Source organism: Electrophorus electricus, chromosome 10 (assembly GCF_013358815.1).
Source record: "Electrophorus electricus isolate fEleEle1 chromosome 10, fEleEle1.pri, whole genome shotgun sequence".
NCBI classification, from domain to species: Eukaryota; Metazoa; Chordata; class Actinopteri; order Gymnotiformes; family Gymnotidae; genus Electrophorus; species Electrophorus electricus.
In genome coordinates this window covers 22,316,985-22,331,979 of record NC_049544.1, presented here as the reverse complement: position 1 = coordinate 22,331,979, position 14,995 = coordinate 22,316,985, and the positions used below count along the sequence as shown (strand labels likewise).

Below are 14,995 nucleotides of genomic sequence, written 5' to 3'. Positions count from 1 at the left end.
AGCTGTCTTCTCAATCTTATCTGGGCTTTTACATTCTGAACTTGTGGTGCAACCATACTGTACTGTAATGCACCAATGTAATGTCTTCTCAGAAAGTACATTCACTGTTCCACAGCCTCAGAATGATCTTTCTGGTCAGATCTTTGAATATGCGTACACCCAGATACATGTAAGTCTTTATGACCTTCACACTTGAACCGTTTATCACAAGAGCATTATGGGTATTATTTTTCTTTCTAAAATTCCTAATAAGTTATTTAGTTGTATTAATGTTTAGTTCCAATATTATTATGCTTGCTCCACTCCACTAGGTGTTTCATTTCAGCTCTGTAGTTTTATCCTCACTGGTTATTAGATCAAGCACTGCAGTGTCATCTGCATATTTAAAAAAGTAGTTGCTACTGCAACACAATCCTGAGTGAGCAAGTATACAGTATGGAAAGACACAATCTTGTGGTACAACCCAGTGTTCAGAATGATGGTGACAGATATCCTGTCACCCATCTTAAGACATCCAGTAAAATTTTTAAGGGAGGTTTTTCTCTTTTTTTTTGTTTCGATGTTCTTCTGTTCTCTGGCAGTAAGCGGATTGGTTGGATTTGCTGTGGGGAAAACGTAGTTTAGATTCTGTGTGTAGACTGTAGCGAGAGCTGGGTGGGGGCTTGCTGTCAAGTTACTGTCCCGGCCCTGGCATGAAAGGCTGATGCAATTGCTTACCTTTATAAAACGGCAAACACCTTTTCTAATTTATTTGTGTTTGCCTGTTTATTAATGTAATAAATATTTTGTCTTATAGGAATTTTATAATGTGGAAAGGTCGTCACCTGCTGGTGGATGAGGACGAGTGGAATATATTGTAGTGCTCGCTCACACACCTGCGTGCACCCTCGCCACCTTTTCTCTGTCTCCGTTCTCATCTCCTGTTGATTGTGCAGCTTCTCATGTACAATGCATTTTCATGGTCGTCAGATTTCCTGCAAGAGTCCATCTCGCTTGTGTGACAACTAGCCTATTTTTACATAATATAGTTCCCTAATTTACACACCCTCATACCTGGACATGTCTAATGATCTCTCTTTCTGCCGACGTACACCTCCCCCTGACGTCATGTTGTTACTGAGCCTCAACCCGTCTCAGCTGCTATGGCTCCTCCCACCACACCTCCACCCCCGCCAACTACTTTTCTATTGCCCTTGATGGATGTTCTCGTGCAGGATGGCTTTCAGACGCATGTGCACTGTTCAGATCAGACCAGGACTTCTAGAAAACCGGAATAGACATGGATTGCTTATTTCTTAATTTTTATTAGTATAAATATTATTATAATCTCTCTCCCTCTCTCTCATTACTTATTCTGCTCCTTATCGTCTAAATTGTTCATACTGTAGTGTGCGTTGTAGGCCAGAGGAGGTTGCCCCCCCCCCCTCCCTTGAGTCTTAGTTCCTCTGAAGGTTTCTTCTTCATGCTCTAGGGACTGAGCTCTAGGGATTGCCACTGTTGCCCTTGGCTTGACTCGGACATGTGTAAAGCCGCTTTGTGAAAATAGCTGTTGCAAAAAGTGCTATAGAAATGAATTTGACTTTGACTTAGTCTGTGCGTACACTGTTCCTGTGGGTGCACCACAGTGTTTATCTTTTGTGCACATTGTGTGTCTCGCCTGGGTCCTGCTATGGCTGCTGCCGCCGCCGGTCTCCACCACACGTCCTGTTCCACTGAGGCTACTGCTGTTGCTGGTCGGCGCCACACCTTTGGTCCTGGAGTTCCCCAGGGGAGGCACAGACTTCGTCATTCCCCCTCATTTTTTGAGTGACCTCCCTCGGTGGTGGCTCCCAGCCCGCTATGTACTGCGTGGGCTCCAGACTTTGCCATACCATGGTGGCCTAGGGTTCACTGTCCTGATGGTGGACGCGATGGTAGCCTCGACTTTGTCGGGGAGGGTACTGTAACAGTGCACTCCCCTATCTACACATCACATGGTACAGCCCAACATATGCTGCCACTTGTATTGATTGCCCTCTTGTTTGAAACCACGACCCGCTTTGTTTCAAGACACCTGCACCTCTTTCCTCACGACATCCGTGCATCCGTGTAAACCCCTGTGTTTGTAGGGATGGTGTTAGTGTTAGTGCTCATAGTTCATGTTCGTAACTCATGCTCACTGTTCCTGTTCGTGTTCATGCTTCTGTACCTGCTATCATTCATCATTTATATCAACGCTGCTCTGATTGTTATGTGTGAGTGCCGTGTCATTTATCATTCGCGTTTCGTGTAAATAAATGTCTGTCTGTGTCGAGAGACCCTTCTGCATCCTAATCCCTGCCCTGCTGCACTCGGGCGTCACACTCCAGCACTAACAGGTGATTTTAGGGTTGTATGTAATGCATTGCAAACATACTGAAACAAATAACTGACACAAATTTCAGTGTAAAGTAAGTATTACAATACTCCAATATTAACTGTCTGTTAATAATTAATCATTAGAATTTTTATGGTCACTTTAAGATATTATATTGCCAATACTGGGTAACTTCTTAACCTATTGCTTGGAAATGGTCAGTTTCTATATGATTCCACATTTTGGTGTGATTCCATGTCTCTAAATTATTCTGTCTTACTAAATGATTCCATGTAGAGAGTAATTTATGGGTGTGGTCATATGCCTCTCTCGTGCATGACACGTGTATAGAAGGGTGTGGTCTTATACCTGTCTCTCATACATGGCAGGTGTAGAGATGGGTGTGGTCTTATACCTGTCTCTCATACATGGCAGGTGTAGAGAAGGGTGTGGTCTTATACCTGTCTCTCATACATGGCAGGTGTAGAGATGGGTGTGGTCTTAAGCCTGTCTCTGAAGCCATGGCTGGTATTGGATTTGTTCCCTTTGAACGTTTAACATATTAAAAAAATACTCTGTATGTGATATGTAGAACATTTGCTTCGCTTTTTTAAATTGAGGACATGTTGAATTTCCTGCCAACTCAAACAAGGGATGGCTCTAGACTGGAGACAGAAGCTTTCCAGATCTTGTGCAGTAACTTTGGCATCATGGATTATGTCTGTGTTTGTGGCTCTCTAGGGGCATGCTAATCTTAACTCTAACCCTAATCCTAATCTAACCCTAACTCTAATCTTTAGAAATGTTAGGATCTTCAGAGATAGAGATGGCCATCAACACTCAAAGACTCGCAGCTCCCTCTTCTGATTGGCTTTATCTATGCATGACTTCCCCTCTTTCCTGGAATTATAAGTCTACTGTTCCACAAATCCATTTTCATATGACCCTCCTCCTCTTTTTGGAACATCGTCTCTGCGCCTCCACCTCCCTGTGTCACACCTGCTCTGCCCTTTTCCCCTCCCTTGCTGACTCCTGCAGGTGTGTGTGTGTGTGTGTGTGTGTGTGTGTGTGTGTGTGTGTGTGTGTGTGTGTGTGTGTGTGTGTGTGTTGTCTCTGTTGCCTCCCTGGCTCTCCTCTCACCTCCATCCACAGGCTCCCTTCATAGTCTTTCTTTGAGCTTTGGGTCTTTTTCATACACATCTCCATTGTGCCTGAGACTCCTTTGCCTGCTCCTCTTCTGCCATGTTTTCCTGAACTCCTACCTGCTGCTCCTGGAATCTCCTCTTCATTTAACTCCCTTTTGTTATCTGGACCGCATCACCCAGCATTCCCTGTTCTGCACTTCTGTCCTCCGCCTGCATCCACTCTTTCCTGAATGTCTTCTCTTTCCTGAGTGTCCTCTCTTCTCTGCTGCCCTGAAACAATTTTCTCCACCCTTGCTCCACATGTTCCTACTCCTGGTCTTCCACATGAATCTCGTCTCTGTACTGCTGGCTCTGTGAATCACCCTGAGCTTGTCCCAGACCCTGCATTTGACTTTTTCAATATGACTTTCTTACTGAGCTTTCATACAAGCCTCAGCCATCCCAACAAAGGAAAGACAAGTAGACACAAGTAGTGTGCAATAAGTGAAAAGGAGACTATTAAAAGGCAATATCTTGTGATTTCTTGTCATCTTTCCAACTAACACCATCTTTAAATTTACACACTGGAGTTAAAACCTTGCCGTGAATTAAAGTGTTTTGTGTTCTTGTCATTGTTTTTCCCCCCCCTAGTATCTGTAGTTCAAACACAAAATCACATCATTTGCAGAAATCAAAACTCCCTTTTCATTTATGTTTACACTTTAAAAGGCCTTTTAAAAAATTAAGTAGTACAGTTTTACATTTTGGATAATTTTAGCTGTGATTTATAGTTGTTGTTGTTGTTGTTGTTGTTGTTGTTGTTGTTGTTTAATTATGGTAACTATACATTTTGCTTGTGATCAATTTTAGTGAAGTTTAGAAGTTTATGTGTAACAATTCAGATACGAGCAATAGTTTTTAGACAAATACGTTTTGCATCTCAGAGAAGCTGCGCAATATGAGCATTATGATCTACTGGAGTGTCCCCGAACGTTCCCATTCTATCGACGTCATATTTGGCGCCGGAAAGAGAATTGTAAACAGTGGTGGGGGCGGGGTTTATCTTTCCAAGCACCGTTTTCCCCCCAGATTTTCAACAGACTTGTAAAACAAAAAAAAATAAATAAACAACCGCGTGCATTTACATTAAAACGACAAGCACAGATCCAAATCCCGGGAAGACTTTCTGCATTCCGTTTCAGGATTAAAGGATAGTCTGTCGCTTCGAGGTAAATGTTTGACTACTGTGTACTTTGGAGCTAGTCGACTAGCCCGCTAACGTAACTCTGGTAACCTCGGCCAGAGTTACACCACCAAAAACAGCGCAGCAGCACCAGCGGCTAGACAGACAGATTAATATAGTATCTAAGATACTTCAAGTTGTGTAAGGAGGTCTGTTCCACGTTTGTGATATAGTTAATCGTCATCCCTGTTGCAGATTCGTATCAGTCCTCGCTGTTCACCGGTAACAGCTGCGCTTCTGTCTCCCGAGACTGGACTTCGTACTCCTTTGAAAACGATTTGCATTTGTTAGTTGTTTGTGTTTTTGTTAAAAGCCTGTTTGTTCGTCGAGGCAGCAGTTAACCCTACGAGTGCCTAAGATGACCAGTTAACTTTATCCAGAGAGTAAAGAAATGGAATTTCATGAAAAAGTGGCTGACACATTCCTGTACTGGGACGTAAATATTGATTATTAAATATTGGTTATTTATTTGTTTTTGCCTGTGGTTTTCTGTTACACAGTTTGATTGACGTTCCTGTGCCCTCTAGAATGGAGCAAGGAGAGGAGCAGGGCAACTCGACCTCCACCAATGGTAGCACTCCGTCAGGGGGTAACTCCCGCCCCCCTCAGATAGCTCAAATGTCTTTGTATGAAAGACAAGCTGTACAGGTGAGTGAGAGTGTTTATCTCATACAGTCATGGCATTGTCTTTTCCATTACTTTCCTCCCCTTGAAGTTCAGATTTCTTAGCTCTCTGTTGAATTCACTCTCCTTTTCAAGATGCTTTTTTTATGTGGTACATCAAATAGCATCTCTCTCTTCTTGTTTCAAGAATGGCAAAAGATAATGTGAGAATTTACTAATGGTCTTAGAAAACAAGGAGGCATTTTCTTGTATGATTGGTGAGTTCTGCAATGCAAATGCTCCCCCATTGGCTATCCCAAGAATGAAGTCAGAGGAGGTGGAGTTTGAGTTGTAATTATTAATGAAGTCAGAGGAGGCAGAGCTTGAGTTGAAATTAAGGTCTTGAGCACCAGTGTAATGAGAAAATGTATAACACCTACAAATGGCATTGATGGATAACCCGTTTATCAGAACAGCACTCGCAGATTAATTACATTGCTCATTGAACATTGCTCAGATGTCAATGGTCAGCCACTGCAGCCAAGATGAAAAAGCTTAAAATTGAAAGATGATCTCTAACCATAACCTACGAAGACCAAAGATGAGCCATAACCTTAATCCATGAAGACCAAACACGATCCCTTACCCTAACCTACGAAGACCAAAGATGCGGGGAACAGATCAGCTCCAGGCACTGCTCTTTCACTGCTGTTTGATGTAATTTATGGGAGTGCTACAGGAGTGCTGTCAAGGTGTTTGTTATTGTTAAAAGTGCTACATCAAAGCAAGTCAAAAGAACTGTGTGTAATGTCTGTGTGCATGTGTGTGTTATGTGATGTGTGTGCATGTGTGTGTGTAGGCCCTTCAGGCTCTACAGAGACAGCCCAATGCAGCGCAGTACTTCCAGCAGCTCATGCTGCAGCAGCAGATCAACAGTGCACAGCTGCACAACCTCGCTGCCGTGCAACAGGTGAGACACGCCCAACACCGCCCCTCCCCTGCACACGCCCAATACCATACCTTCACCGCACACACTGCCTCACCTCCCAGGGATGATGTGATTTACATTATGATTTAGTTTTACTTATAATTTGTATATTATATATAATGTGCAGCTTGGACAGAAGATCAAAGAAAAAGTCAATGCTTCTTTATCTTTCCTTAATTTCTAATAGGCCACTCTTGTTGCCAGTCGCCAATCCAGTTCCCCTAGCAACAGCGTCTCTGCAGCTACTAGCGCGACACAGTGCACGGTAGGTCTGGGCGCCTGTAAGCCCCTGCAGGCCACTGCACTCAGAGCTGCAGAGCCTTCAGGATCCTGAGACTACCTCAAATGTCAAGGACAAGCAAAACACTCATTACGGTCTCACTTTCTCTTAAAGGTGAATTTAAGCACCACCTCTGGTGGTGGCACTATGACAAATCCCCGCCCAATGGGCCCTGTCACATCGGCAACATCGTCAGCTCTTAGCCAATCAGTGTTGCTGGGCGGGAACTCAGCCGGGCAAGGGCAGATGTACTTGAGGGTGAGTTCCTTTTATTCTAGTAAACACACCATGGCCTGTCCATGGTAGAGCATATTCTGTGGCCTTTTCACCTTATGGAAGTATATTGGCATATACTCTATGGCCTGTTCCAATCATTCCTTAATTACTTTATAAATATTTAGTAACTTGTTACAAAGTGTCTATTACACTTGTTATGGTATTAAATTATTTAAAACCAGAATCTTGCAGTCTTGCTAGACTGTGGATTCATGATGGCTTTTAATGTGATCATGAATGCGTATGGCCATGGGTTACGAGCCCAGCCAACCTCTGTTCTGTTAATGCTTTTCAGGACATATGCGCACACAGGCACAGTCCCTGTCTCCGAGTTTATGATAGTGTGGTTCCTGGTTTGTGACCCACAGGTTAACCGCTCTCTGAGGGCTCCTCTCACCCCTCAGCTCATCTTCATGCCTGGTGGCACAGCAACAGCTGCTGTGGCAACTGTTACCCAGCAACAACCCCAGCAGCAACAACAACCACAACAGCACCAACAAGAAGTCCCTCCCTCCTCTTCAACTAACCAATCAGATAATGACCAGGTAAGACTGCCATGTGCTTTACTCTGTATTATTGGCATGGGGTACATGAAGAACTTTTTGTGATGTTATTCTCTGGTGCCCTCTATGGATTTCTGCCTTTGGTTTTGGAATCTTGCTGTCTCTAGCTGACCTCTGTACCCATGTTCAGGTGCAGAACCTGGCCATGCGCTGTGTGTCCACACCCCGTGTGGCTGCTGTTAAGACGGAGTTCCCCGACAGGAAGGACACAGGTAAGGAGAAATTTATCCACAGTTCTACAGATAAGGAGTGGTTCATCCATGGTTTTCCGGGTAAGGAAAGGTTCATCTACAGGAGCTCCTGCCTCACGGGGCCCCAGAAGAGGCCTACAAACACTCTCTGCTCAGACTGTAATAACATGGCAATAATAATCATTTCATGGAGAAGATCTGAGAGTGTGAGGGGGACAGTGTGGATGGAGAACCTCGGTGTGTTAAACAGGGTTATTATCCATCTAGTGTTTTTCTTCTTCCAAAATGTGTCCTGTGTATATGGTTAGTAAGCACTCTTGACTCTTGCTGTATATTGTTAGTAGGTTTGGATGGAAACCTGGCTAGTGAATGCAGCACCTGTCAGACAGCATATACAGTGGCTTAAAGACATCTCTCACACAATCATTAGCCATTCCTGGGTCCCTGGGTATTCTGTTCATACTGAAAGGTGAAGAGTGAAACCTTCACTGGTGTTCTTTGCATAACCGCAGCTCCACACGGACATTTCTCATATTCCACAGGAAAATGAACTTTTGTGAATCTCCCTCCCTCTCTCTCTCTCTCTCTCTCTCTCTCTCTCTCTCTCTCTCTCTCTCTCTCTCTCTCTCTCTCTCTCCCTCTATCTATCTATCCCTCTCTCACCCACCCCCCAGGGTCATATGCGCTCCCCCCTCAACAGCAGCCGTTTGCTTCATCAGCACCGCCTCTGCCGAGCCCCAAACTCTCCACCTACGCCTCCCCCAGCCCCTCGCCACTCACCTCCATCAACGTTAAGGCTCCCAACCAGCCAGCAGGGAGCGCCACGGCATCCGCCACACCACCCTCCTCTTCCTCCTCCTCCTCCTCTCTCCCCCTCTCTCAGCTCCTTCTCTCTCCATCTAATCTGTGCCAGGCGAGAGGCGTGGCCACGTCCTCCGCCACTGTGACACACATCCTGGTCCCGACGTCAAGCGTTCCCACATCCTCCCAGGGCTACCCCGTGGCGTCGGTGGCGCCCAAATCCAACATGGCGGCACAGACGCTGGTGGTGCAGCCACTGCAGCAGTCCGGAGGACACCTGGGGGCGGAGAAAGCGTCACATGGGGCGGGGCCTGTGCCCATCCAGCCTAAGACGGTCCAGAGCCACCGGCTGCCCACACAGATGTCGCCACGGCAACCTCCCCCCATCCTCCCAGCCCCAGTCAGTGGGGGCCAGGTCACCGGGGCACATCACCCACCCCATGTCCCAGTACAGCTAGTGGGAGCCAGGCAGGGGACCCTGGGAAACCCCCAGGCATTAGCTGTGGCCCAGGCCCGGAACTGCTGCTCCCACCAGGATGGTGCAGCTGTCAACAACTCTGCCGGAGGTGTAGTTTCCATGGTGACGGCCATGGAAACAGGTGGTGCAGGGATGTGCCTTAAAACAGCCCAAAGTGCCCTGCCTGTGTCTCAGATGCAGACCAATCAGAGCACAGCACTGAGTCAGAATGACTCTCCCTTAGCCAGCCACTCCACGGAGGGGCAGGAAAGCAGCACTCCAGCTACCCCTGCTGGAGAGCATATGTTGGAGCAGCCTGGTCCAGCCCAGGTTAGTGACTTAAAGTAGGCGTTCAGAGGGGATCTGTCGGGGACTGTTTGTGTTGAAAACGCGTTCAGACACACTTTTTTAATAGAACAAAAAAAATGAAAATGAAAGTAGAATAAAAAAGTCTTCTCTACGTCTAAGGGGAGATATACAGTCTAAGAGACATGTAATCTGAGACATAAAGTCTATTTTAGATATACATGCCACCTTTATTCTAATCAACATCTGTCATGTAGAATGTATTGCTATTATCTTGGCTTCCATATTCTACAGCGGGTGAAAAGAGTATTGAGCACGTCACCGATTGTCTAAGTAAATATATTTCTAAAGGTGCTATTAACATGAAACTCTCACCAGATGTCGGTAACAACCCATCCAATCCACACATGGAAAGAAACGAAACCATAGATGTCCATAAATTAAGTTATTTGTAATAATGAGAAATGACACAGAGGAAAAAGTATTGAACACATGAAGAAAGAGAGGTGCAAAAAGCCATGGAAAGTCATGACATCAGCTGAAATCTATCAGTCATTAGAAAGCAATCCTGCCACTTAGTGCAAATTAATATCAGCTGGTTCAACTGATGGCCTATAAAAAGGTGTCTCATTACCAAGGTGCCACACAAGAACCATCTCATGATGGGTAAAACCAATGAGCTCTCTCAACACCTTTGAAACATTATTGTTGCAAAACATACTGATGGCATTGGTTACAGAAGAATTTCTAAACTACTGAAGGTTTCAGTGAGCACTGTTGGGGCCATAATCCGGAAGTGGAAAGAACATCATTTCACCATAAACCGGCCACAACCAGGTGCTCCCTGCAAGACTTCAGACTTCAAAGGGGTGAACAGAATTATCAGAAGAGTTGTCCAAGAGCCAAGGACCACCTGTGGAGAGCTACAGAAAGACCTGGAATCAGCAGGTACAATTGTTTCAAAGAAAACAATAAGTAATGCACTCAACCTCCATGGCCTGTATGCACGCTCACCATGCAAGACTCCATTGCTGAAGAAAAAGCATGTCGAAGAGCGTTTAAAGTTTGCTGAACAACATTTAGACGAGCCTGTGAAATACTGCGAGAATATAGTCTGGTCAGATGAGACCAAAACTCTTTGGATGCCATAATACGCACCATGTTTGGAGGTCAAAAGTCACCCCAAAAACACCATATCACCCCAAAAACACCATACCAACAGTGAAGTTTGTAGGTGGGAACATCATGGTGTGGGGCTGTATTTCAGCATGCGGCACTGGCACGCTTCATATAATTGAAGGAAGGATGAATGGACAAATGTACCAAGACATTCTTGATAGAAATCTGCTTCCATCTACCAGGATGATGAAGATGAAACGAGGGTGCACATTTCAGCAAGACAATGATACCAAACACACAGCCTAGGAAACTCTCAAATGGTATCATAGAAGGAAAATAAAGCTGCTAGAATGGCCCAGCCAATCACCTGACCTGAACCCAACTGAACATCTATAGAAGGAACTAAAGCTCAGAGTTCATAGAAGGAGCCCATGGAGCCTTCAGGATTTGAAGAGTGTTTGTGTGGAAGAACGGGCCAAAATAACACCTGAGCAATGCATGCGACTAGTTTCTTTATACAGGAGGTGTCTTGAAGCTGCCATCACCAACAAAGGCTTTTGTACGAAGTATTAAATACATTTCAGTAAGCGTGTTCAATACTTTTTCCCTGTGTCATTTCTCATTATTACACATAATTTGTGGACATCTATCGTTTGATTTCTTTGCATGTGTGGATTGGATGGGTTGTTACCGAGATCTGATGAGAATTTGATGTGAATAGCACCTTTTAGAAATATATTTACTTAAATTTGTGACGTGTTCAATACTTATTTCACCCGCTGTATCTTAAATGCTTGTCATTTTCGACATGCCATAGACAAAGCCAGTGGTTGGTTCCTTGAAGAGAAAATCTGAATCAGATGTGACCAATGAGATGACTGCCGAACCTTCTGCCCATTGCTGTCCATCAATACCAGACTCCGCCCCTCCCCTCTCACCAGCACCTTCTTTGGACACTGGTAAGTATGGCAGTGAACGGTTATCACGGGCAGCCAGAGAATAAATATTTTGCCTGTGTCTCTTGTCCTATGCTGTGTGTGTGTGTGTGTGTGTGTGTGTGTGTGTGTGTTTGTGTGTGTGTGTGTGTGTGTGTGTGTGTGTGTGTCTCTCTCTCTCTCTCTCTCTCTCTCTCTCTCTCTCTCTCTCTCTCTCTCTCTCTCTCTCTCTCTCTCTCTCTCTCTCTCACAGCTCCAGAGGTTGCATTCTCCACTCCACCGACTCTCTCTCTGCCTATGCCGTTGCCCCGGGGTGGGGCACAGGGTGACCGAGCCCCTGTACCACAGGCTGTGGTCAAACCACAGGTGCTGACTCACCTTATTGAAGGTTTCGTTATCCAGGAGGGAGCAGAGCCTTTCCCTGTGAGTCAGCTTGACCCTGCTTTTGAAGACCTACCCCTGCACACTACAAACCTGCAGGACTGACTGTAATATAACACACACTACAGACCTGCAGGATTGACTGCAGTATAACACACTACAGTTGAAACTAAATTCAGCAGGATTTGTTTTGTTTTTTTGTGTGTTTTTTGTTTTTTTTCCGTAGTTTGAGTTCTCCTGAAAATAAATATAAATGATCATTGATTGTAACATAAAGGGGCAGATACAAATGGGCTGGACTTGCTGATTTGAATGCTGTGACTGATTGATAGGTGACTGGTCCAGTAAAAGAGCGGGCAGAGGGCGTTCCTGTTGCTGTACCACTTGCCATGCAGTCTGAGAACAGTGCTCCCGCTGGTAAGTGTGTCATATGCTGGTTTGTGCTAGTTCTGCTGTAGTGGCTGTGGGAGTGTGCTGTAGCTGATGTGGTTATAGTTGTTCAAGTGTGCTGTGGCTGCGCTGGTGTGCTACAGCTGTGGTTGTCTTAGTGTTCTGTAAATGACGTTGTTGTGCGTGTCCTTCAGTGCTGAAGTGTGAATTCTGTGAGAGCTTCGCCCCAGCCAGCCAGTTCCGTGGTTCCAAACGTTTCTGCTCCAAGACCTGCGCTAAGAGGTAGGACAGCAAGCCACTTCTACCTTCTACAGCATCTGCTACCCTGATTCAGGAACACACGTATTGTCATACTGATAATAAGTCACTCTGGATAAGGGCGTCTGCGTGACATTATAAATGGTATTCTTGTATAATAACCTTGAACACTGCCGCCTTCCCATGGGGCCTGTTTAACTCCTTTACCTTCGTTTGCGGCTCAGTATATTGAATTAATGAGGTAAAGGAGATGCTGTACTGTTTAGACTATGTAGCACCTCCGCAATCATTGTTTGGGACTAGTGTTAAAAATGCTGCCATCGGGCTCGATGGTAATACAAGCTGTAGGCAGGTCTTTGTCTGAGACCACTTCCTGTTTCAGGTACAACGTGAGCTGCAGCCATCACTTCCGTACGAGCCGGGGCCGCAGTGGCGGAGAGCAGCAGCCAGGGGGCACTCTAGCACAGGATGTGATTGCCAGGCGTAGAGGTCCTCGCAGGAGTAGCTCAGAGATTGCCTGTGCTAAAATTGCAGGCAGACATCTTCCAGTAAAGGTGAGGCCTAAACATTTATATTGATGTTTTTGTTCGTCAAGGAAGAAAAAGATCATTTAATTACGTCATTGTTATTTAAGATAAACTAATAATATAATTACTTAATTGTTACCCAATTTAAATTGTGATTACTTAATTCTTCTTCTTTTTGTGTCATCCTCTTGTGCCCTCGCGGTTTCAGTGTCGCTCTGAGTCCAGTCGTTCAGAAGACATTTCCAGCTGTGAGGAAGAGGAAGAAGACTCCCTCTCTCCAAGCTCTTCATCCTCATGTCCTCGCCCCGCCCACTGTGGCCCACAGCGGGATGATGCAGCCCCAGGCACCCTTCTGTTGGATGGGGAGCACTTCCTCCCAGCTAGTCCCGCCCACTGGAGTGTGGAGGAAGTGTGTCGGTTCATTTCATCCCTGCAGGGTGAGTCTCTTGTTCATGAAAGCTTGCTGACTCTTAACGACTGTGATACTCATGCTGGGTCAGAGATGATCTCGTCAGTGTTTGAGTGTTACGTGTCTTATTGTTCAGAAAAAAGGAAGGTCTGCACCAGATCAAAGTTGTCATGTCCTCTCTCGTGTTTCACACACCTGCAGGTTTCAAAAATGTATGTTACACCTACATTAAATCTTCTTTTTTGTATTACATGTTCCATTTTTAGTATTTGAATGCGTGTGTATAGGACCTGTGAGGTATGCGTGCTGACACAGCAGCCGTGTGGGTGTCCTGGTTTTACTGTTGCTTAATGGTCTTCCCCGACTGACCTCCTTTTCCTCTGTGGCATCACTTCCTGTCAGGTTGCGAGGACCTAGCAGGTCAGTTCCTCTCCCAGGAAATTGATGGACAGGCACTGCTGTTGCTCAAGGAAGAACATCTCATGACCACCATGAACATCAAGCTGGGTCCTGCCCTCAAGATCTGCGCCTACATCAACAACCTCAGAGACTGAATGGGACTGAGAGAGAGGGGCATGCCAGGAGGGGTGGAGTAGGGTGGAGCTGTGAGTCCAGGCGTGGACATCTTCTTCTTCTTCTTTTTTCTTTTTTCTTTTTCTTTTTTTTTTTACCAACATAACAGACATGATTGAGCGAGAAGAAAACATCAGTCCTTTGGGTCAGGGAGTCAGGAGGGAGAGGGGAGGGACCAGGAAGATGACACAATTGCCTTCAGGGACTCAACACAGCAATGGACTACAAAGACTTCCTGTGTCTGGTTTTAGTCTTGTACCACATGGCCCTCTGGTCGTAGTTCCGAGGTTTAATGTTGGGAGGAGGGCAGGCTGCTTGTGACCCTTCTGGACACTGACTGTGCTAATGTGTGTTTTGGCTTACCACGTGTGCTGAGACACTGATGTACCAGCGTGTGACAGAAGAGAAGAGAACCAGGGAACCAGGCGTGCACGCGTGTCCGTCAACCACGTCAGAGTTATTACTGTGTGAGTGGCAAGGCGGGCAGAAGATGGTATTACCCGTATAGTGTAGCTAACCAGTAGAATCAACCATGACTGCGTTGCCTTATTCAGTACTGTAGTGCTTTGTGTAGTGTTACGGGCGCGGAGGTCTGTCTCCATAATGACTGCGGTTTCCATTCACCGCTCACAGCCTGCAGTCAGGTGTACAACATGGCCAGACTGTTACTCCTGTTGCTGTTGGAGGTGTTTTTCCCATTTCCAGGTGCTTCTAAAGCCTTGTTTATGAAGTCAGTAACAAGGTGGGTGGATGTGCAGCCAATGTGGGTGGAGCTTATGACCACGCCTCTCTAGCCAGTATTAACGAGTAGTTGTTTCGTTTTTGTTTGTTTAAGTGCATACAGAAAAATACAGGCACGTGTCAGATACCCAATCATAGATTTTTTTTTTTTCTACAGTAGCTGATTGTAGGAGCTTTTTTTTAAAATTTGTATTAAGAAAAAAAATATTATTTTCATTTTTTTGTAGGGCAATGTTAAACTTCGATTAGGTAGATATCAGTAGGTAGACCTGTGATGACCTTTGTAGCACCTGGGTGTGAAGGAACATGCAGGAGGGAGGAATCTGTTCTGAGGTGGCCACACCCACCACTGTGACCTGTTTCTTTGTGTTCAGAAATATGAATAAAACAGGTGCTCCAGTCATGCTGTCTGCTGTCTGACTGCATTCATTTTGTTGCTGTTGATGTCAGATGTGTGTTCGTGCAGTGAAAACCATCGGTAACGGAATCTAAGAT

At 45.4% G+C, this 14,995-nt stretch overlaps 1 protein-coding gene across 3 annotated transcripts; it reads left to right on the top strand.

Moving 5' to 3' along the window:
• Nucleotides 1-4,516: 4,516 nt before the first annotated feature.
• On the top strand, nucleotides 4,517-14,904 carry phc1 (polyhomeotic homolog 1). 3 transcript variants are annotated; one of them, XM_027003138.2, is made up of 15 exons: nucleotides 4,517-4,688; nucleotides 5,230-5,350; nucleotides 6,165-6,275; nucleotides 6,481-6,558; nucleotides 6,688-6,831; nucleotides 7,218-7,394; nucleotides 7,543-7,624; nucleotides 8,278-9,191; nucleotides 11,104-11,245; nucleotides 11,475-11,644; nucleotides 11,935-12,019; nucleotides 12,187-12,274; nucleotides 12,633-12,804; nucleotides 12,986-13,214; nucleotides 13,589-14,904. In XM_027003138.2, the coding sequence occupies exons 2-15, from the start codon at nucleotides 5,231-5,233 to the stop codon at nucleotides 13,738-13,740; spliced, it is 2,664 nt and encodes an 887-aa protein (XP_026858939.2). In that variant the 5' UTR covers nucleotides 4,517-4,688; nucleotide 5,230; the 3' UTR covers nucleotides 13,741-14,904. The 3 variants fall into 3 exon arrangements, with proteins under 3 accessions (XP_026858939.2, XP_026858938.2, XP_026858936.2); XM_027003137.2 differs by having other exon boundaries at nucleotides 5,203-5,350; XM_027003135.2 differs by lacking the exon at nucleotides 4,517-4,688 and adding an exon at nucleotides 4,831-5,138.
• The last annotated feature ends 91 nt before the right edge of the window (nucleotides 14,905-14,995 follow it).

Coding starts and splice junctions, on each gene's coding strand:
- phc1 (XM_027003135.2), top strand. CDS start 5,104: ATGAAAAAGTGGCTGACACATTCCTGTACTGGGAC. Junction 5,139..5,229: donor ACACATTCCTGTACTGGGAC/GTAAATATTGAT, acceptor TGTGCCCTCTAG/AATGGAGCAAGGAGAGGAGC. Junction 12,805..12,985: donor GCAGACATCTTCCAGTAAAG/GTGAGGCCTAAA, acceptor TCGCGGTTTCAG/TGTCGCTCTGAGTCCAGTCG.